General features: G+C 40.4%; 1 protein-coding gene across 1 annotated transcript in view; it reads right to left on the reverse strand.

The window, feature by feature from the left end:
- ATP8A2 (ATPase phospholipid transporting 8A2) overlaps positions 1–23,390 on the reverse strand; it is an 870,132-nt gene that overhangs the window by 613,506 nt on the left and 233,236 nt on the right. Inside the window, exons 16-18 of the mRNA XM_089685820.1 lie at positions 16,545–16,617; positions 3,415–3,520; positions 1,403–1,485 (exon numbers count right to left, since the gene is read on the reverse strand). Of these exons, the coding sequence (XP_089541946.1) occupies positions 1,403–1,485; positions 3,415–3,520; positions 16,545–16,617 (262 nt within the window). The remainder of the gene's footprint in view (positions 1–1,402; positions 1,486–3,414; positions 3,521–16,544; positions 16,618–23,390) is intronic.

Genomic DNA, 23,390 nt, shown 5'->3' on the forward strand with positions numbered 1-23,390 from the left:
CTCGTTTCACTGGCCGTCCTGTATTCCAGGAGGCCAGCATCTTCAGTGTGGGAACCCGGCTGTGATAGCTTGCGGCTTCACAACCGGGTGCCCACTGTGTATGTACGAGTAGCGCTGCGCTTCATGAATGGTCCTGTAGTCTTCTGGGACCTGTCACGTATCCCAAAAGACTACAGGGAGGGAGGGAGGACACCTTCCAATTCCGATCGCCTAGGAGATCGGACTGGAAGTGGGAGCGGGTACCTGTCAAATTCGGGTACCCACTCCTCCCCGCCCCCAAAGGTGCCAATTCTTAATGGGGAGCGTGGGAGTAGTCCTTAACCACTTGCCGTCCACCTGCTGTTTATAAACGGCAGGACGGTGGCACTCCAGGGACGGGTTGCCATTCATAAACGGCACCAGCATCTTCTAGCTGTGCGCGCTCCCTGGGAGCGCGCAGCACCGCAATACGGTGCCTGTTGTGTCCTCCGGACACAGTGGAACACCGATCGTCGGACAGGACCTCTGTGCGAGGTCCCGATCATGTGATCACTTGTTGGCCAATCAGTGATCACATGCAGAGTAGTAAGCAAGATGTCACTTGTGACATCATTGCTTACTACGTGTGAAATCTGTGAATGATCACAGAGGTCACATGGTACAAGGCTATTCATAATAGCCTTGTACCATGTGACAAGCTGTGACCAATCACAGCTCACACAGTAGTTCTCAATGGCTGCAAGAATGCAGCTAGAGAGAAGGAGAAATGGTTGCTTTTACAGCCTTTATGGGTGTAAAAGCAATCAGTGTAAAAAAAAAAAATTTCATCACCCCCCACAAGTAGTACAGTGTCACCATGGTGACACTGTACTGCTAGGGTGACAGCATGGAAAATAAATAAATAAATAAATAAATAAAAAAAAATGTAAAATTTTTTTTTTTTAAATTATAATTTTTGGTTATAAACTAATTTGGGTTGTTTTTTTTTTTTTTACTAAAAAGATAAACGGAATAAATGTTGGCCATGATTTATGATGAAATACTATTTATTTGCAAAATTGTGTAAGAAAAACACTTTTTTTCAAAATTTTTGGACTTTTTTATTTACAGTGCAAAAAAATAAAAAATCCCAGTGGTGAATAAATACCACCAAAATAAGTCTTTATCTGTCTCAAAAAAATGCTAAAAAATTCATATGGGTATAGTATTGCATGACCGCGCAATTGTCATTCAAAGTGTGATAGTGTTGAAATCTGAAAATTGGCCTGGACAGGAAGGGGGTGAAAGAGTCCGGGCTTGAAGTGGTTAAAGCGGAACTTCCCCTTTTGGGTGGAGCTCCGCTTTAAAGACACCCCTCATCTGCAACCCATAATCACAACAATATTTAAACACTGCATACATCTTTTTTCCAGACAATACTTACAGCATCTATAATGACAGAATGTGGTGTCCTTCCAGTAAATGTATAGCCCAGTTTTCTTGCTCCTTTTACTAGAGCTCCTTCATCTACAAAGACAAGGGGCATTATTACTTGTTTATGTCTGTTAGCATAACCCTCACACTATAAAGTGAACCTGTGCCCAGACTGTGCACACTAAACTATTTATATACCCTGAACAAGCAGTAAAAGCAATTAAAGAATATATATACTACATTTTGCATAGAGTAGAGAAGGTTGTCCTCAGGACAGAAAGTAAACGAAAATCTCTCTAACGGCAACACAGACAAGGCATTTTGAAGGTAAATAAGGGAATGGTAGAACCCCTGCCAGCTTTTTATTGTTGCATCTTTACCTGTTACAGATTATCCCTTACTTTCTGTCTGGTAAAAAGAACAGAAAGTAAGGGAAATTTAAGAGACCTTGATAGCAGAAAACCAGGCAGACATTCCAAGGGGGGTTTAGATACACTTACAAAACAAGCCATCATTCTGCTCTTCAGCTATAGTCATTGTGTAGATGTTCTTTTTCAAATTCACAACTGAGGCAGTAAATCATAAAATCATAAATCTTTTTCTATAAGAACATATCTCAGCAGCTTGCAACCTTTTATTATAAACAAGAGTTTTATGGCAAAAATGTTATTTTTTATAGATTTGGATTGAGTGGTGAGGAGTTAGGTTTTTACTGCTGTCTGTGTCCCCATTAGGAAGATAAGCTCTCTCTAATTGTCTTGAACAACAATCTCACGTAGTGTTAAAGGAAGGGCAAATCCACAATTTTGATTTGCCACCATAACAGGAACAGAGGGTAAATAACAGGAACAGAAGGTCTAAGAGGAATTTCCCTCACAATGCAAAACATATCTTGTCACGTTCTGTTGAGTCTACAGGACAGGAAATGAAAGGAAATCTCCCAGACACAAAAATATAAGTGACAACAGTTATTATAGATACAAAATCTAAAAATGACATTTTGGCATTAGATATATTTTAAGAGTTTTAGTGAATGTGGTGAAGTTCTGCTGACTACCATCATTCAATTACATGCAAGCAAAAACGCAGTTTTATTAAATTTTCCTACATGTGTTTGGATATTTTTTTCGTCTGAAATTTGCACCACATTCACTGAAATTTTGAGAAAAATTCCTTGCATAGTGCAACTTCCCTTGCAAGCAACATATTTGCCTTTAGTGTAGCAAGCAACTGCGTTGACGTTTGGCACATGTTGCTTAAATGGTTTTGAACCAGGTAGGCTCTCTAGTTGTCAGATCTATTTTGTTTTTTTGTATCTATAGACCATGACATAGAGCTGGCAAGTGCTAAATTCAGGTGCTTGCACCATAGAGCATCTCGTTTCCCTGTGTCCTTCAACAAAAACAGCCATGCCACAACTTAGTAAGTGAAGAATGGTCAAACACAGTGTCATAACAAAGACATACCTGAGAGAAGTGTGTACAGCATCGCACACCAGCCCTTCCTGCAGATAAAAGAGAGGGGTGCAAGCTTTGCCACACTTTTTAAACCTAGTATTATTAATGCTCCGACAGCATGGCATTATTCTGGCATTAGAATAAAGACACCACATAATGGTATGCAGGTATCATTCAGACACTGGTATAAAGATACCACATATTGGTATCAAGGTGCCATTCAGCTGGTAAAATTATATCAGATACTAATACCAAGGACTTATTCAGATATTGGTATAAAAGTAGGCTTCAGGCTACTGCAGAATGGCATTCCTCAGATGCCAAAAGTGATCGGCATTATTGTTATGAGCCTCAAATGTAAAAATTGAAGGCAAGAAGTCAATGTGTTGCCCAAAGAAACGCATCAGATGCTTGCTTTCATCTTATGTTGAGCAATAGTAAATGACAGCTGGAACATGACTGGTTGCAATGGGGAACTACAGTATACATTCTTATTCCATTGCATATGAGGATATTAGGCTGCCTATATAGCCTATATGGTCTTACTCTAAGAGAAATTACTGACCTGGGGATGAGGCTTGGTAGATGATTGTGTCTTCATCTTTTTCAGGAACAACCGTGTGACATACAGCAAGCAGAGTTAAGAATTCCTTTATCACCAGGGCTGTGGGCTGACATTGACAGATTGTGGTAAATTAAAATCTTCTAGATAAGCAATACAAAAAATACACCTAAACTACTTTAAGCAAAAGTCACCTTATATGTATAGGCAGCTTAAAGGTGCATTACACTGCATGAACATGTAGTCTTGATCCTATGAAGAGGGTCCACTTTGTCAATAGAGCTTGGCCAGAAAAACTGAACCCCAGCCAATCAACTCCCCATCAATGAAGACTCAACTAGGAAGTGCTGGGGATGATGCTCACCTTTGCGCCTACCATCCTTTCTTTGTTTTTTCCTGTAATCTGAGACACTTATGTTTGAGCCTACCATCCTTTTGAAGTGCTGGGTTTGGGCTACACATATATGGATGTTCCCCAGTCTGAACATAAACAGACAGATCAGACAAACCTACTCAATTTATTTGGGTCCTTTAAGAATTTTTAAAATATGACAGGTGTTCTATAGCCATGTTTCAGCTTCAAGCAAGATGTAGAGATCCTGTGATAATGACTCAAACTGTCCTTCTTTCTTAGAGAGGCTGTCAGGTAAATTGACCTTTAACGTAAATTGCATCTAATGCCATGTCTCTGTACAAAACAAAAGTGTATGTACCACTGTATTGTAATACTATGTAACATATAAGGCATATGTTTAGCTAAATGGAAATATAAGTAGATATAGCATTCACTACACACCAGTGATCCCTTTGGTATTGTTATGTGTAGCTTTGAAACCTAAACTGCTAGTAGCACAAAATGTGCTCAAGTTAAAGGCCACTCATGGTGATGAATTCCTAGTCTGTAACAGGTTATAGTACTATATGTCCAAAGATTATAATGTTATGAAACTTAGAGGACTACTAAACCTAGAACCATAAAAAGTTAAAGCATGTGTACTATGTGAAAGAGCTTCTAAAGAGCCTTCACAAATGTGCAGTAGATGTAACTACACCTGTGCAAAAATTTAGATGCTGGATATTTATGTGACTTTGCTGTACAGCATATTCATTCTACACTATAGCCGACAGGGAAACTGGTATTTGGGTTCCATGCTATTAATGAACATGAAGTCATCTGTGTGCTAAAAAAAATCCCCACACTATGCCAAACTCATTGTATATTTCAATGGTTTTTATTGCATAGTTGTACAAAGGAAAAGATATAAGTAAAACAAGCAATATCAATGACCAATGTTCCATCATTTCATCATACAGTTGCAAGAAAAAGTATGTGAACCCCTTGGGATTACGTGGAGTTTTGCATGAATTGGGCATAAAATGTGCTCTGAACGTCATCTAAGTCACAACAATAGAAGAACATAGTCTGCTGAACATAATACTACACAAACATTAGATGTTGCCATGGTTTAATTGCACATAACATGTAAACATTCACAGTGCAGGGAGGAAAAAGTATGTGAACCTTTGGACTTAATAACTGGTTGACCCTCCTTTGGCAGCAATAACCTCAACCAAACGTTTCCTGTAGTTGCAGATCAGACCTGCACAACGATCTGGAGTAATTTTGGACCACTCCTCTTCACAAAACTGTTTCAGTGTAGCAATATTCTTGGGATGTCTGGTGTGAATCGCTCTCTTAAGGTCATGCCACAGCATTTCAATCGGGTTGAGGTCAGGACTCTGACTGGGCCACTCCAGAAGGCGTATTCTGTGCTGTTGCAGCCATTGTTTTGTTGAATTACTTGTATGCTTTGGGTCATTGTCCTGTTGCCTCACCCATCCTCTGCAGAGCTTCAGTTGGCGGACAGATGGTTGTACGTTTTCCTGCAAAATGTCTTGATAAACTCTGGAATTCATTTTCCCATCAATGACAACAATCCATCCAGGCCCTGAGGCAGCAAAGCAGCCCCAAACCATGATGCTCCCTCCGCCATGTTTTACAGTGGGGATGAGGTTTTGATGTTGGTGTGCTGTGCCTTTTTTTCTCCACACATAGTGTTGTGTGTTCTTCCCAAACAACTCAATCTTGGTTTCATCTGTCCACAGTATATTTTGCCAGTAGTGCTGTGGAACATCCAGGTGCTCTTTTGCATACTTCAAACGTACTGCAATATTCTTTTTGGACAGCAATGGCTTCCTCCGTGGTGTCCTCCCATGTACTCCATTCTTGTTTAATGTTTTCCTTATTGTAGATGTGTCAACAAAAATGTTAGTATGTGCCAGAGATTTCTGTAGGTCTTTAGCTGACACTCTGGGATTCTTCTTTACCTCATGCAGCATTCTGCGCTGTGCTCTTGTAGTCATTTTTACAGGACGACCACGCCTAGGGAGAGTAGCAACAGTGCTAAACTTTCTCCATTTGTAGACAGTCTGTCTTACCGTGGACACATGAACATCAAGGCTTTTGGAGATACTTTTGTAACCCTTTCCAGCTTCATGCAAGTCAACAATTCTTGATCGTAGGTCTTCTGATAGCTCTTTTCTGCGAGGCATGGTTCACATCAGACAGTGCTTCTTGAAACCAGTAAACCCAAGACAGGTGTGTGTTTTTTAAGGGCAGGACAGCTGTCAGCAACACATCCAATATCATCACACTGATTGGAGTCAAAGTTGGCTCACTCCTGGCTCCAATTATCTCTGGGAGAAGTCATTAAGCTAGGGCTTCACATACTTTTTCCTCCCTGCACTGTGAATGTTTACATGTTATGTGCAATTAAACCATGGCAACATCTAATATTTGTGTAGTATTATGTTCAGCAGACTGTGTTCTTCTATTGTTGTGACTTAGATGCCGTTCAGAGCACATTTTATGCCCAATTCATGCAAAACTCCACGTAATCCCAAGGGGTTCACATACTTTTTCTTGCAACTGTATATACAGATGGAAACATCAAAACAACAAAGTTTGCCGCAACAATTGGCAGTTAGGACAAGACATAAATCTTGGCCAATTCGAGATCAAGTATATCTCGCCTTGCCAACCTAGAATATACAATGCAAAGCAGTACAAAAAGAGTAAAAAGAACAAAGAAAAGAGCAGAAAAAAAAAAAGTCCAGATGAGGGTCATTAAGGCACAGAGAGGTATTGGATCCACAGGTTCCATGTGTTGTCAAATTTCTTCACGTTATTGTGTAGGACACAGGTGAGTTTGTCATTAATCATGATCCAATTAAGTTTCTTTTTAACATAGTCAAGTGGAATGACTGATTGCTGCCAATGTCTAGCTATAGTAATTCACACTGCAAGAAACATATAGGAAATCAATTTATGAGATTTCTTGGGAACATTATCTGAAAATTTGTGAAAGAGCGCTGTCTCTGGGGATCTGCAAATATTTATACCCGTCACTGAGTTTACCAAATTGAACATTCGAATCCAAAATCTAGTCACAAGTGGGCATTGCCACCAGATGTGAAACATAGACCCAAACTGGTCACAACGCCGGAAGCATATTACAGAGGCAGAGGAATGCATCTTTGCAATCCGGGTAGGTACCCGATACTATCTCAACAAAGTTTTATAATTAGCTTCAATTAAAGTAGTATTGATAGAAATTTTAGACATTGCCAAGGCGATATCTTACCAATCCGATAATTCATAATTGACAGCTAAATCTTTTCCCCAATGTTCCATGTAAGGAAGTTTACAATTTGGGTCAGTGAAGAGAGCATATATTGCAGAGACCCGGCCTCTTTGGGATTCCCTATTCCTGCAGCAGCGTTCAAAGGCAGTGAACAAAGGTGACTCGTCCAATAAAGCGAGCTTCAAGTGGATAAATGAGACAATCTGGTTGTATCTAAAGATTTCAGTAGAAGGCATATGTAACTAGTCTTTAAAATATTGCAGAAAATGTATACAAGCACCATTAAGATAGTCTCCTATCCGCAGCAAGCCCTTATTGATCCACCATTGAAAAGGGGCCAATGTTAATATAGGCACAAATTCAGGGTTGCAAAAGATCGGAGCAATAGGTGTATGTGGTTATGCTAGTGACTTGCGGTGGCGTACCCTGTCCCAAACTGCCAAGGAAAACGACAAGGTGGGGCACAATATAGGAGGATGTAATCGACTAGGAAGCCAGAATAACGCCCCATTAGCCAAAGGGTGACAGGAAACAGCTTCTACTGAAACCCAATTGGGAGTATGTCCCCCAACCGTGGTATAAACTAGTTGGGCGATCTGCACAGCTTGGAAGTGCACATGGAGATTAGGAAGGGCAATACAACCCTGTGATCTAGAAGCATATAACGTCTTCTGTTTCATCCAAGTCCATCAATTATTCCAAATAAATTGAAGAACCTCAGCTTGTAGAAGCTGCAAGTCCCATCATGGAATCGCTATTGGTAAGCTCTGGAAGTAATAGAGTAGTCGAGGCAGAAACGTCATTTTGACTGAGCTGACTCTACCAAACCAGGACAAGGAATAGTCAGCCCAAACGATGGAGATTGTCCCTAAGTGCTTTATAGAGAGGAGGGTAATTAGCCTGATAAAGAGTCTCGATGGAATTGGTAAGGTGTACTCCTAAGTAGGGTAAAGATTTATTCGCCCATTGAAAATCATAGGAAATTCTAAGCTGCTGTTCATCAGATATGGGTAAGGAAACATTAAGGGCAGTTGTTTTTTGGAAATTAAGGGAGAGCCCGGAAACAGCGGAGAATTGGTGTGATAATTTTAGTAAATTCGGAATAGTTATCAAAGGAAAAGTAATATACATAAGATCATCATCGGCAAATAGGGCACATTTATGTTCCTGTTGGCCGCAATGGACACCATGGATTTGGGGATGAGACCGAATTGCTAGATCCAAAGTTCAATTGCCAGCACAAAAAGCAGCGGGGAAAGTAGACAGCCCTGTCTAGTCCCTCTGCGGATAGGGAACACTGAGGATTTGTAGCCTTTGATGAAGACCTGGGCCGAGGGATTAGCATATAGTGAATGTAACAGAGCAAGAAATGTAGGGCCAAAGCCAAAGGCCTGCAGGGTAGTAAATAAATATTCCCACGTCAGACTATCAAAGGCCTTCTGAAGGTGAAGAGAAATTCACCTTCAGAAGTAAGAGTGCCCTAGAGAGAGGAGCATCCCAATTGGAATGGGCAGCAGATATCAGGGTAATAGATCTACGAATCTGGTCCAACGTTTGACGACCCCATATAAATCCCGACTAATCTTCATGGATATATTGTGCCAAAAAAGAATTAAGGCGATAATTATGAACATCAGCGGAATCTTTATTGGGTATAGGAATGACACTAATATATGCCTTGTTCTCATCTAAAGGGACCACACCTTCCTCTCGCAATGAATTAAGATATAGTGTCATATGAGGAAGTAAATGTTCACAAAAAGTTTGTAGTACTGGTTGGGGAGTCCATTAGGGCCCGGGGATTTATGCAACAGTAATAATTTAACCACTTCAAGTAACGAGACTTTTACCCCCTTCCTGACCAGGGCAATTTTCAGCTTTCAGCGCTATCACACTTTGAATGACAATTGCGCGGTCATGCAACACTGTACCCATATGAATTTTTTACCATTTTTTTGAGACAGATAAAACTTTATTTTGGTGGTATTTATTCACCGCTGGGATTTTAATTTTTTTTTGCTATGTAAATGAAAATGTCCAAACATTTTGAAAAAAAGTGTTTTTCTTATAAAATTTTGCAAATAACTAATATTTCATCATAAATCTTGGCCAAAATTTATTCTGTTATCTTTTTAGTAAAAAAAAAAATAAGCAAAATTTGTTTATAACCAAAAATTAAAATTTTTAAACATTTTTTTTACATTTTTATTTTTTTTAATATTATTATTTATTTTATTTTATTTTTTTTACACACTTTCACCCTAGCAGTACAGTGTCACCATGGTGACACTATACTACTTTTGGGGGGTGATGAAGATTTTTTTTTTTTTTAACACTGATTGCTTTTACACCCATATAGGATGTAAAGGCAATCATTTCTCTTTCTCTCTGTCTGCATTCTTGCAGCCATTGAGAACTACTGAGTGAGCTGTGATTGGTCACAGCTTGTCACGTGGTACAAGGCTGTTGTGAATAGCCTTGTACCATGTGACCTCTGTGATCATTCACAGATTTCACACGTAGTAAGCAATGATGTCAGAGGTGACATCCTCCTTACTACTTTGCATGTGATCACTGATTGGCCAATCAGTGATCATATGATCGGGACCTCGTACAGAGGTCCCGTCCGACGATCGGTGTTTCACTTTGTGCGGAGGACACAGCGTGCACCGGATCGCGGTGCTGCGCGCTCCCCGGGAGCGTGCACTAGCAGGGTGCAGGGAGGCCATTTATAAACGGCCACCCGACCCTGCAGTGCCACCGTCTGGCCGTTTATATACAACGGTTAATAGCTTTTAGGAGCTCCTCAGAAGTAACCCGTTGTTCTTTATGGGCTTCAGTAAGGGAAGGGACAGGCAAGGACTCTAGGAAGGATTGAATAGAAGCGGGTTCTGCCGGCCGCAGAGGACTATATAGAGAAGCATAAAAATCATGAAATTCCCGAAGGATCTTCTGAGGATCCTGCATGATAGTACCCCCCGTCTGCCGGAGTTTAGGTAATGCCGAGTGAGTAAATTTGTCCTATATGTGTAAAAAAAAAGTTACATGGAATATTACTCTTAGGCAAGCCATAGATTATACAATTTCCTTTCCTTCCACCATGAGTGGAAGAAAAGAAAATCTCTCCCACAGCACTATCGTATTCTGCTGGCAGAGAGCCACAAGGATCACATTTAAAAAATCCGACAAGCAGGTTATAACCCCTGTCAGTTTTTTTTTATCATCTGTATCCCATCAGGGAGATTTCCCTTCAATTCCTGTCCCATAGCCAAAACAGGAAGTGAGAGGAAATCCCTCCAAAGTGAGGGAATCCCAGGGTGTCACTCAGGTCACCAGAATGAATGTCCTCATTTGAAGATTCCCCTTGTATTCCTGTTCTGGGGAATCTCCCTAATGGAAGCACAAACAGTAATAAAAAAAACAGACCTGGAGTTTTATCCCCTCTCTACTCTGTCCAGTTTTTACCTTTACTTACACTTCTCATGTAAAAGTCATAAAGATCCATCTCCACCATCAAAATGATATGCTCAATATTAAAAATGGTAAATCCTCATTAACAGTTGTAATGACCCAGATGTAGATCCATTTGTTTATATCAAATATTCAAAATGTGTCTGGTTACTGTGGTAGATCATGCAACAACCATTACTAGCTTGTGGATATTCAATATTGCAATCCTATACAACAACCAGAGCATCACTGTAGTATTATATGCATAGTAAAGGTCAACCAAGACTTAGTTGCACCTAGATGGCCAGTATTAGCAACGTCACCAGTTAAAGTAAATATAATTCACATTAGTTGTGTCTAAAGCCATATAAAATTTCAAATACCACAATTAATATTTCCAAAAGAGTGATGGAGGTATAATCATACCTGGATAATCAAGTTGAAAATAGTCCACAGACCAAATATTGATCTTAAATGTTGCAAATCGAAGCCATCTCATAGCACCAATATAAAAAGATGGATAGCAATGATAATAGCAAAAGTCATGATGGTAATATTTCATACCATTTTGATGGTGGAGATGGCTTTGTATGACTCTTATATAAGTGGAATGGTGCACCTTAGAGCTAGTCATTATTTTGAACAGGACTTTCAGATGTGTATAGGCATATGAGAAAGATTATCTGTGATGTTTCAGCTTTTCTTTTTTTGTTGTCCTGACTTTCCAAATCGTTTAAAATTTTTGCTTCATCTAGTTCTCATCATGAAAGGCAAAAGTCAAAACTACTACAGGTTGACACATTAATATTATACAATACTTTCTATGTGGTGATAGTATTCCTGGTGTAGTAAATAGTAAATGTCTAAGCATTTGGTCACACAATCTGTTCTCAAAGGAAGGGTTAATTAATCTGAACTCAATGCTCCTCTTCAGCAATACTCATGTGACAAAATGCCTAGGGTTTTCATAATGAGGACAGCACGAGAGAGAGCCTGGATCAGCATTTTCTCAAGGAAAAAGTAGAACTATATGCATTTAAAGTAGAACTATAGGCTAAACTTTTTTTTTCATTTTGGAAAGAGAAAGGGAGGGTTATAACCTGTCAGATTTCTTTTCCTCATCTGTGTCTTGTTGGGAAGATTCCCCTTCACTTCCTGTCCCATAGCCATAATAGTAAATGAGAGGAATTATCTTCAAATTAAGGGAATTCCTTGAGTCCCAAAGGTCATCAGAACTAGTCTCCCCTTTGGAAGATTTCCCCTCATTTACTTTTCTGGGGACAATCCAAAATGTGGGATTTTTTTTTACCTTCACTTTTAATTATAATGGTAAACAGGATAAATAGAGAGGGTGAATCTCCTTAATGGGGACACGATCAGCAATAAAAACTGACAAGAGTTCGAATCCCTCTCCATTATATCCATTAGATTAAAAAAAAAAAAAGTTTTCCCTTTAGGTATACTTTTGGTCCTGTGAGGTCTGATGAACCCCAAACTGTGTGGAGGGAATGGGGTAAAACTGGAGTCATACTGAACACAGTGCTAGCCATATTTTCCCAGAATTGGCAAGGCAATCACAAAAATGGTCATGTTGTAAACGGCAATCACAAAAAAAGGCATGTTGTAAATGGCCCTGTTGTAAACTGTCTACTGAGCAATAAACATCAATGCTTTGGGGGTTTTTTTCTATATTCACCTACAGCTATATTGTACAGGGTTAAGTTTAATTTATATTGCATAATTCTTACTATAATTGAGTTACCATCATAAAAAGTGGTTTTTCCAATGTATAAGAAAATAACAAAAAGATACCAAACACGCCGAATTTAAAGGGTCCAGTTGGCATTAAAGGTGACATCAAAAGTTTGCCTCTTTGAAGGAGCTACCATAGTGTCAGCTACATTCCTGTCTGGACACAGCAGTGATATAGGGAAGTCAGCATAGCAACAGCGGATGCTGTGAACAGTGGATGTTACCATTAAAACATGTGGTGGGGGCTACTGTGTGTGTATATAAAGGGTTAACTGCTCAGTTAACCTGTCCCAGTGATGATCACTTTCAGTCTGTTGGTGCTTAAGTTTGTTGAACTGCGAGCTGGAAAAAGCTGTCTAGTAGTCTGTCTGTTGACACTTTTTTAATTATTATATGATAGGTTCTCTTGCAAAACTCCTCTAGATAAACCAGTACATGAAAACTGCATATATTAAGTACAATGGACCTTTAAGAGTAATAGGATAGTTGCATATGCTTTGTGCTGTCAGAACAGCCTCCACTGAGTAGTATCACATTCCTGACAAATAGGATTCACAGATACCAGACACCTTGGAGCGCCAAAATGGGCGACTTTACCTCCAGTATGTACTTATCTAGTATAACATTACAAGTCTTCTCAGTGGCGTCACAAGAGGAATGTCTTAAATACCATTTAAACAGTGTAAGTGTTACTCATACATTTAATTAGATTTATCATAAATCACCCTCCGGTCTCTGTGCTGTAGGGAGTCATTATACAACCACATGTAATCTTTAATTTCTATTCCTCTGAGATATCTATATCTAAACGGGTTGTTTAAGGAAGCCATTCACTGTAGATACATGGGGGTGAAAGACATATGAAGAGGAAAAGTACACTTTTTCTACAGTAACGAGTCAAAATCTTTGTTTCAATATTGACAACTGAGGGTAGACTTGTTACTATGGGCAGCAAGCATATAATAATTTAAAGATGTTTTTACACAATAGTCCCTGTGTCTCATAATGATAATATACAGTACAGTTCATGTAACGCAGCATTTCTGTTCAGGCAGTGTAAAAGGAACACAGAGCTGAAAAAATAAATAATGTGAATGTCCTTTAGAAGAAAAACTCGATTCAGGAACCATATATTCTCTCCATGTAAACGTATATCCAACCAAATATAAAAAACAAACGCCAGTTGTTATTTTTGTAATACAGGTTACATGACAGCATACACTTCAATTCTACTTTATTGCAAATTTTTATTTACAAGAACTAGCACTTAAATATGATTATATAGTGTGAGCTAGCTAAACACTATCCTTAAATGGCACAAAAAGATCAATTTACTTTTTCCTGTAGAAGGGGGCAATTTGCTCACAAATGTGTTGCCTGTTTATCCTTGTCCCAGGCAGCTGTGCTAGTTGTGTATGCAGGACGCTTCTTCTGTGTCCCCACTGTACTTCAGTCGGCACTCTTAGATCACTGTATTGCTGACTATTGCTGACTGCCTTTGCTTCACTGGTCTCAGCTGTGTTTACACTATCAAGCTGTGTATGGATCCTGGTTCTCCTTCCCCGCTACAATTGTGACCTTCTGTGAGCCAGTGACCATTTTCTCTTGTGGGCAAAGCCAACTCGTCCATCAAGCAGGGCCTCCTTACTTACATGTATGCTCTCAGCAATGCCCGGGACCAGACAGGGTCGCATTCATGTGAACTAAAAATTCAATATTGATGTGGCACCCTCTACTAGAAGCGAGCCATACACTTTGTGCAACTGTACTGTAACCTGAGGCTCTGCACTGTGAACCACTCTGTCCCTTGGTACTGCACACCTTGTCCCCCAGAATGAAACATACCTTATCCTGCACCTGCAGGTAGGTCAATAAGCTCTCCTCCACGTGTGTTCGGTCCCGGTTGGCTGGGGCACCGACTGCTAGGAAGGGAGTCAAAGCACTGACCTTATAAAGAGAACCCGTCATCCCTGCTGGTACCATCCTTCCACTGTCTATCTGCTGCCATATCATTCCTTTGTGTTGGTTATGCTTTTTCATTTCACCTTGCATGTATGTAACAGGCCCTATTCTTTGTCATACGCCATATACCACCATGCACCCCTTTGCAGTAAGTTCAGACCAGGCAATCAACAGTTAATATAATTTTGCTGAATATCTTAAAAGCACAGTCCAGCAAAATGAGGAACAAAAAGAATTAGTCTCTCCCAAACTATCTAGATGCAGGCTTCCCAGTGCAAACCTTTCCCAGAGTCAGTCCTCAGAGTCCATAATTCTGCAGCATCCTAGCTCCAGGTGTGGTTCCCCTTGGGGACACTCCGTTGATTTCTGTAGGCTACATGGTAGAGCAAGCCCTCTCCGGTGTTCCCATGTGAGGCTTCTCCTTTTTTGCTCGGACTTCCCTTTATTTATATGAACAAAGCATAGAGCGCAGAGCTAAGGAAAGATCTGAGCTACAGTTAAGCCTAGTATACACAGGCTGAATGTCGGGCGGCATCGGCCGGATCAATAGAAACTGGATGACATTTGGCCCGTGTGTACGGCAGCCGGTCCGACAGAAGCCAGACGTTCACTGGCTTCTGTGGAAGGGGCATAACTGAGAAAAGACTGACGACCGCCCCCCCTTCCCCCCCCGTTAGTACAGCGGCTCCTCCTGATGGTGTGGGGTTGTTTTTCAGGGGTTCCAGTGAATTAAACTCTTAAGGTGTCAGCATACCAAGACATTTTGGGCAATTTCATGCTCCCAACTTTGTGGGAACAGTTTGGGGATGGCTCCTTCTTGTTCCAACACACCAGTGAACAAAGCAAGTTCCATAAAGACATGGATGAGCGAGTTTGGGGTGGAGGAACTTGACTGGCCTGCACAGAGTCCTGACCTCAACCTGATAGATCACCTTTGGGATAAATTAGAGCAGAGAATGCAAGCCAGGCCTTCTCGTCCAACATCAGAGCCTGACCTCACAAATGCGCTTCTGGTAGAATGGTCAAACATTCCCATAGATACACTCCTAAACCTTGTGGACAGCCTTCCCAGAAGAGTTGAAGCTGTTAAAGCTGCAAAGGGTGAGTCAGCTCAATATTGAACCCTACAGACTAAGACTAGGATGCCATTAAAGTTAATGTGCGTGTAAAGGCAGGTGTTCCAGTACTTTTGGCAATATAATGTCTATATGATGTAAACCACTTGGATTTTTCACATGCATCTCTGTGCATCCCAGCCATGCAAACCTATGAAAAAAGGTATCCAAACAGAAAAATGGGAAAATGTAATGTTTAACAGCATCCCAACCCTAATACTAACCTAAGAGGATATGTATACTATCACTGCATCAAATAAAATATTTCCAATAGCAGTAAATACTGCAATAGCAAAAATACTATTATAACACACATGTCATTTGGTGAAAGTTTTGAAGCTTACAGCATTATAATATGCCAAATTATTGGTTCTGGAAAACATCAAGGTCTTCATTTCCTTTCTCTGATCTGGCATGAACCAACCATCTTTCATGTAAAAGATCATCTGCACAAATACAAGTTCTAATATCTAGGCAGACAAACGAAGCGAGAGCACTGCTAGACTCTCCTGGCGTCAACTCATCATGGAGGTATTCAATAGTGATCAGCTTAGACAACCCAGACTTTTTAGTAATTGTTTCTCATCATCTTTTGTGCCATCATCTAAATGCGTTGAAACAAATGTGCTATATACGACTGGGAATAAATTTTATTTTTCATAACTTTGATAAACTTTTTCTGTACTTGCTGAGATCTTTCAAAGTCCTAAACATGCAAATATTTTCTGCTTGCAAAACTAACGTAATGATTTGTTCTTGGCATACGGGTCAGTGCATTGCCCCAGGGAGTGAAAGCCATATAGATTTCGCATCCCTTGTATTTTTGTTATAGGATTCTTCTTTATTGGTGCTGCTGATCATATACTTGTTCTTAGCACAGTACCCTCCAGTGGCTACAGAAGAGATGCAACACCCATTCGGGTTAGAAGGATGGCAAAGGATACAGTTCAATAAATATTTTGGTATAACTTAGACCTGTTAGCAATGATGTGTAGAGGGGAAGACCTGGCTGTAATTTTGAATTATACTGTATATGAGTGATTCATAACTATGGGGACCTCAGAAGCTGTAATTGTTATCATGCCAGGAGGGTTGTTGCTTTTCTGAAAACTTTTCGGGTATTTGTTAGGAAGACAGTTTTAAAATCTTAGGACTTTCTGCAGTTCTTTGTTAACAACGAAGATGTAAATACAAACTTCTTAGTACTTACACTTTCACCTTCAATGTTTTGAAACAGTTTAGGGTCATCAAAGTCACACGATTCACTGGTGGAAGGTAACTGGCTAAAGGAAAAAAAACAGTGTCACTATTTAGATGCTTTACATTTTTAAACATGTAAAAAAAATATCATATTCTTAAAATGTAAACTTGACAATAGTTTCAAGCCAGGAACCAACTAATTATGTCAGTATTTGTACTATTTGGTAGGTGAGAGAAGAGCACTATAGACGTAGCTTAAAGGACACTTGTACTGGGATAAATAGGCTGCCACTACTGAAATCCTTTTGAAAATCCTAGTTGTAAGGATGTCCCTGGTTTCAAAACATTTTGATTCGCTGACTAGAAGCAAATATAGCACTTATAAAGTCAGAGAAAAGTCAGTGACTCTGAGTTTTGAATCTATTGTTTCAACTTGACAGCTACACAAATTTCACCACTGGTTTACTGTAAGGTCTGCTACAATCTGGCATCAAACAGCATGAGCAAAGACAAAGCTGGGCACCTGTTACATATGCAATTGTCAAGTATAGACTGCGCACATCACAGCAATGTCAGTAAACAAAATTTGCACAGAACTGCACCTCAATATCTGCTATACTGTGCTGAAGCATTGACCCATATTCCGTATTTGTGACAGAATTGATCTAAGGATGCAGGTGCCATTGGTGTTAGTGTACCCTTAAGGTACCTCTATAGATATGATGCCCATTATTCAATGCCTGTCACTATTCCAGGAGTGGATGATGATCCAGCAAATAAATTATTATAAAAAACAGAAAGATTAAAATGAGCATGGCATGGAGCAGGTATGGGTTACTTAGCACCTCCGAATGTAGCACCACAGCAGTTTAACAAATTACACACAGGTTTTCAAGGAGCATTCCTTATTTGTTCCCCCTTAGGCTGCAATAGGGAATGTTGTGTCTAAAATAAAGTAGAGCAACACAAAGTAGTTCAAATAAAGTCTTTAAACTGTCATGTGTACTGCTTCATTAGACCCAATGGCAATTTGCTGTGTTTAAGGCACATGTCAAACATGCCAAATGCAGGAAAACGACACCTGTGTACATGAACCCTATTTCTGTCATCATAGACAGTTAAGATTCCAAACTTTTCATTTTCCAATCTTACAGTATATTAAACAGCAAAATCAGAGACAAAACATCACTCCGATAAACTGCACAAACACAATCTACACACATTAAATGAATATGCTAAACATTCTGCTAGAAACACAACTCAGTTCAATACACTGGCTAGTCTCCTCCATTGTGAATCTTACTGCTTTCTTCTAGAAATCCCTCCATAACGTTAAGGAGTATATAATTCTCTATAGTCAAAGAAAAAAAAACATATGGTCATTGCAGTTTCAAAACTGGTAGAAATCCTATATGTTCACAATGACTTCTCTGCTTTAATCTATGGATTTTGGAGGGGTCTTTAAGAGAATCTGCACTGCATCATAAAACAGCTTCTAATGGCAGACAGGATATAAGTGCTGAAGCCTTCAGCCAAAATATTAAATCGTTGGATAGGAATTTGACTGAAACTAATTACTATGTATAAGTCTTTAAGTAAACTTGAAAAAAAAGAAAAACACATAATCACTGCATGTTATATGGGTTTCACCAGATTATTTGTTCTGTGTATTTAGAGTAATGCACTTGGTCGAATATACATATGGAACAGAGTATACATATGTGCATGAGGAGAAAGCCAGGCAAACACTGACATCTCTTCACTCAGTGAAGTCTCCGGTGGATTAAGGGCCTACTAAGAAATTCTGCACAGTATAAACCTTTCAGCTTTGAACAGGGAAATCTTTGGACACAGTTAAATGGAATATTTTCAGCCAGATTTTTCAAATAAGTTCTCACTGACCACTAATGACAGTATGCCAATGTTCAGTATGAGGAAGCCATGCCAGGAGTGCTCCTTGGCTCACTGTAAAGGGTCACTAAGTCTAAAATGTGGCTTAAAAAACAACATTTACAGGCAAATGTGTAAAATATCTTGTTAAAATGAGCATTAAAACCATAAGCTGGGTATAGACAGATCGAAATCCATCTGATACAGCAAGGACCGACCAAATTTCAATCTGCATGTGGCCCTACCTTTAACAGAAGTCAACAGTTAGATCCACTTCTGTTGAACAGACACACAGGAAAACTTTTGTTAATCAGCAGCTGCAGCCAATCAGCAGCTACCTATGTCAATGCAGAACTCTGGGTGGACATCAAAAGCCACCATGTATCTAGGAGAGACTTTTCTGCTTAAATTATCACAGTCATTTTGCTAAAGCAATTTTTCTAACCTAAAGATTGTCACGTCCCTTTTTATCTTTTCATGGACATCTGTTATACAGTTGAAATAACAGTTTAGAAGACCTTCAATTTATGTTCTTGTAATGTCATTGTCATATTATCATATGTTAGTTCATATCTACTGTTTAATTAGAACACCTGCCTAATCTGGCCTTCAACTGTTCATATCTGACAGTCAATCATGACAGTTGTTATATGTGGCCTTCAGCTGGAAGGCAACAGGGACTTTGAACTTCAAAATCCGAAAAAATTATGTGAAATATGTACATCTCATTGGCTCTATAATATGTTACGTAATATCAGCTCATGTCTTTGAGTCATAATCAGTGAATAAAAGCAGCGTACAGCTGCCATAAAATCAGAACGATAACTTGCATTCATCGTTCTCACACGAGGTAAATAAATCTTCACTTTGCAAAGCAAGAAATCATCGTTCTTTTATGAAAGGGTGAGTCCAGCCCAAACAAACTGAGTTATAGACTCATTAATAAAAAAAATATTAAATGTGTTTTTACATAAAGTTAGCTAAAGTGCTCAGATCTGTCTTGATACCAGCCTACTGTAATCGTCTGCACAGCAGCACTTAGACAGCCACATGGAAGCAATTAAAAGATATGCCAATATGGGCACTAGAAGCGGTATTGTAATGACATGGCCATCACTATGTCACAAATTGAGGCTTATTTACTTCCAGACTGAGAATCTTCAAACAATAAATCAGATGTCTGTTAGCTGATTTAATCTGCAAATGACTGGACAACTGATGTGAATATTTACACAACAAATGGTGTGAAGATTCGCATCTTCTTTAGTAAATCAGCATTATTGTATGTGTTTAGAAAAGTGGAACAAAGGTTGCAGCACAGGCAGGCCAGAGTTAGAATGTATGCTGGGAGACACAAACACCTGGCATGAAGGCAGTATGGGCTCCTAGGATTTGCACTGTGCAAGTGTAAGGGGCAGCAGGTGTGACATTCACCCAACATTCACTTCACATAAATAAATCACTGTATTTTAAAACACATGCACCAGGAAGATTCATCTTCAGTAAATGGGGTGGATATGCTAATGGTGTAGAGCATATTCATTTTGCAAGGGAATTTTCACTTAGCTTAGTGAATGTGGTACTAATTGACTTTTCAAAGAATGCCTGATAAAGTGCAAGGAAAAAAAATAGATTTTGAAGTTACCTGTAAAAATAGTTTCTTGATGTACAGTACAGGCAGCCTTAGATGACTGGGTTATATGCTCCAAACTTCAAGTAACTGGACACTGGCATAGCAGAGCTATAAGGACCTCCATATAACCCTTCACACTCCCAGCAATCCTCAATTGTTTAAGCAAGCAATAGGAGGATACACAGACAAAAGGAGGGATCAGGTGTCCTGTACTTTACTCCAAGAAACGGATTTTACAGTAAAGTAAAAAATCTATTTTTTTTTCTCATACAGTACAGGACACAGTCTTAGACAACTGGGAGGTTCAAAATTAATACAATAATGAGGAGTGGGAAACTCAGTAAACCACCGTCAACAGGTCTGCAAACCAGAAGAGCTGGAGACTCAAACTGAGGTGGCAACTAGCAGCACCATGCAGCCAAAGTGTAGCAGAGGCCAGAACATCCACCTGATAAAATACAATGTCAACAGAAGACTAGGTAGCAGTCATGTGAATCAATCTGTACAACAGATGCTTGGTGCTGAAACACCCAAGAGGCACACATATATAGGATGAAGTGTGAGATCCTTTCCCGGAAGGAATAGGCTTGAACAATGACTTGCCATGATTAAACGAGAAGCAGGAATCTCTTGCGAGTACCTCCAGGAAGGACAAAGAGACAACCTAATTGTCTGGGGAAAGACTTAGCTGAGATGTTAGCTTACACAGTACAGACTATGTCCAAACAGTGGAGACAATCTCCTTAGGACATTAGGAGCTGGACAAAAGAGCAGTAATAGTGCAAAAAGAGGACACCTTAAGAAAGAGGAGGTTTAAGGCCTTAGAATAGCCTTATCCCTGTAAAAACAATGCAAAGGGTTACTAACACGATAAAGCAGGCAACTCCAAACCTTGCCCCTTGAAAGGTCACCCATGGAAGTGTTTCAGATAGGATCAAAGGATGGCCCTTGGGGGGCCAATAGGACCCAGCTGACATCCCACTGAGTTACCGGGAAGCATCTGGAAGGAACTATATGTGTAAAGGCCCTCACTAAGGAGTCAGAGGCCAGTTGTTATTGGAAAAAGATAGACAAGGCTGAGATTTGCCCCTTGAGGGTTCTCCAGGCTGAATGCTGATTATTCCCTAGAGTACTGTAGAGAAGCTTATTTAGTTTACACCAGACAAGTAGGCTTTTCAGGTGCAAAGACATCCCATGCGTAATGTTGACTTTCTAGCATGAAGAAGCTTAGGAATGACCAAATCCGACAAGCCCCTGACTCTCCGTGTGGGTCTGTGTTTCAACAGCCAAATCGTCAACACTAGTGTTCAAGAAGCAGGACAGGGGACCAATCCTTGTAAGAGAAGGGCTGGGCGGCAAAAACACCAGGTCCACCAGGAGTGAAAGTACGTTTGAGTACCACGTTCTTCTAAGCCAAAGTTTGTGCCACAAGGATCACCAGAATGCCCTCCACCTTGTTCCTGTGGAACAGCCTAGGAAGTACCTTTACAGAAGGAAAGGAATAGACCAGGAAGAATCGATCTTACAGTCACCAGAGCATCCATAGGACCCTGGACTTAAAGATAAACTTGTTCAGTTTGGTGTTGAACCCTGATGCTAGAAGGTGCATGTCTGTTCCCCCCATTTACGATAGAGGTCTTGAAACACCTTGGGTTGAAAGGCTCACTCTCCTGGGTCCAGCTGATGTCCACTGAAATGGTCCATCTACCAATATTCAACTCCAGGGATGTGCATGGCAGTCAGGGCTGGAACGTGCGATTCCACCCAGGTCAGAATCAGAACAGGTTGAGCCATGTGAGTTCTGGTGCATGCTTGATGAATGTCTTATGCCACAACACAGCGTAATCTGACTGTACCTTGTTAGGGCCCCTGAAGCCGAAAAGTCCTATGCTTAAGGAACAGGAAAATGGCTCTGAGTTCCAGAATGTTGATGAGAAGCTTGGATTCCCCCTCTGACCAGGACCCTGGAATGTCAGCATCCCAAGGACTTCCCCCAGCCTGAGAAGACAGAATCTGACATGAATATCTTTCAGGTCAAAGGCAGGAAAGACTTCCGACTCTAACACCAGGTTGGAAAGCCATCACGACAGAATAATCTGGCACTGGGGAGGCATGAGGCAGTCCAAAGACTGGCTCAACATGACTGATGCAATCAAAGCTGAGTTGTAGTAGCTGGAATGAAAACTGGGCATAAGGCTTCCTTGAAAATGGCTACGATCAGCTAAAGTATCCTCATGTAAGTTAACTAAGGGAGGCCTTCTGAACTCTAAAAAATCTGCATCTGAAATCAGAGGGACTGAATCTCATCCGGAGAAGAAAAAACACAAGATTGGTGCTTTCTAGGCATTCCAATTAGTGAGACGATTCCAATGCAGACTGCCAAATGTTGAGGATGCACCTGATCTCTGTGATCTCTGAAGCATCTTTACCTTCCACTGCACGTTGAAAGCAAGAGCCTGGACAGAACAATCCTACAGCAGCAGGTTGCCCAGATAGCACACAAAGTAGATGCCCTGAAGAAAAGCTGAGCCAAAACAGGGGCAAGTACTTTTGATGAAGACACATGGAGCCATTCATAACCAGGGAAGAGCAACAAACTGAAAGTGATGCTCACCTGCTGCAAAGTGCAAAAACACTGGCTTTGGGGAAAGATGGGAATGTACAAATAAACATACTGAATGATAAAGTAAGCTAAGATTCCAAAGGGACATGAGAACCCCTCTCTTCCAATCAAGCAGGAAGTAATCCTGAGAGCCCTTTCATCCAATCTCCCCCTTTCTTGCTCCACCAGAGCCCTAAGGGAGGCTTCTCCTCCTCCTTCTCCTAGGTTTCTCACATCCACTGTAGTGAATGAATTAACAGCCACAGGACTTACTCTCAGGCTGTGGATGTCCAGATCGGTCCGTTATCTGAGTCACCAAAAACCACAGAGGAGAGAAGTATTGTGTTGTAGATGGCACCACACTGCAGCAAAAGTGAAGTCAAGATAGCACCTGAACTCTCCCCCAAGCCAAGGGTGCATGGACAAAAACAATAGAATTTCAAAGAGGTGGATTTTTGCAAAGGCAGTGCATGAGCAGCCCACCCTGGTGGTGAAATGGTTTAATAACTGTCCCAGTTCATTCCCAGGGCTGCAACACAAACATCATAACCCTGCTCCCTGAACACATAACAGTTCCAGTAAGTGAAAACACAAACAGCACCCCACAGGGCAGAAAACAGAGGGTAGGGATGCCCAGGGGATGTGTTTAGAAGGATATGCCCTGACTTACCACCCAGCAAACATATGAGTAGCAATGTTTTAAGAGGGTAATAGCCCTATTTTGCCAGATC

The sequence above is a fragment of the Staurois parvus genome, unplaced genomic scaffold (genome assembly GCF_062004578.1).
Source record: "Staurois parvus isolate SC_StPar_1 unplaced genomic scaffold, SC_StPar_1.0 ptg000387l, whole genome shotgun sequence".
Lineage (NCBI taxonomy): Eukaryota > Metazoa > Chordata > Amphibia > Anura > Ranidae > Staurois > Staurois parvus.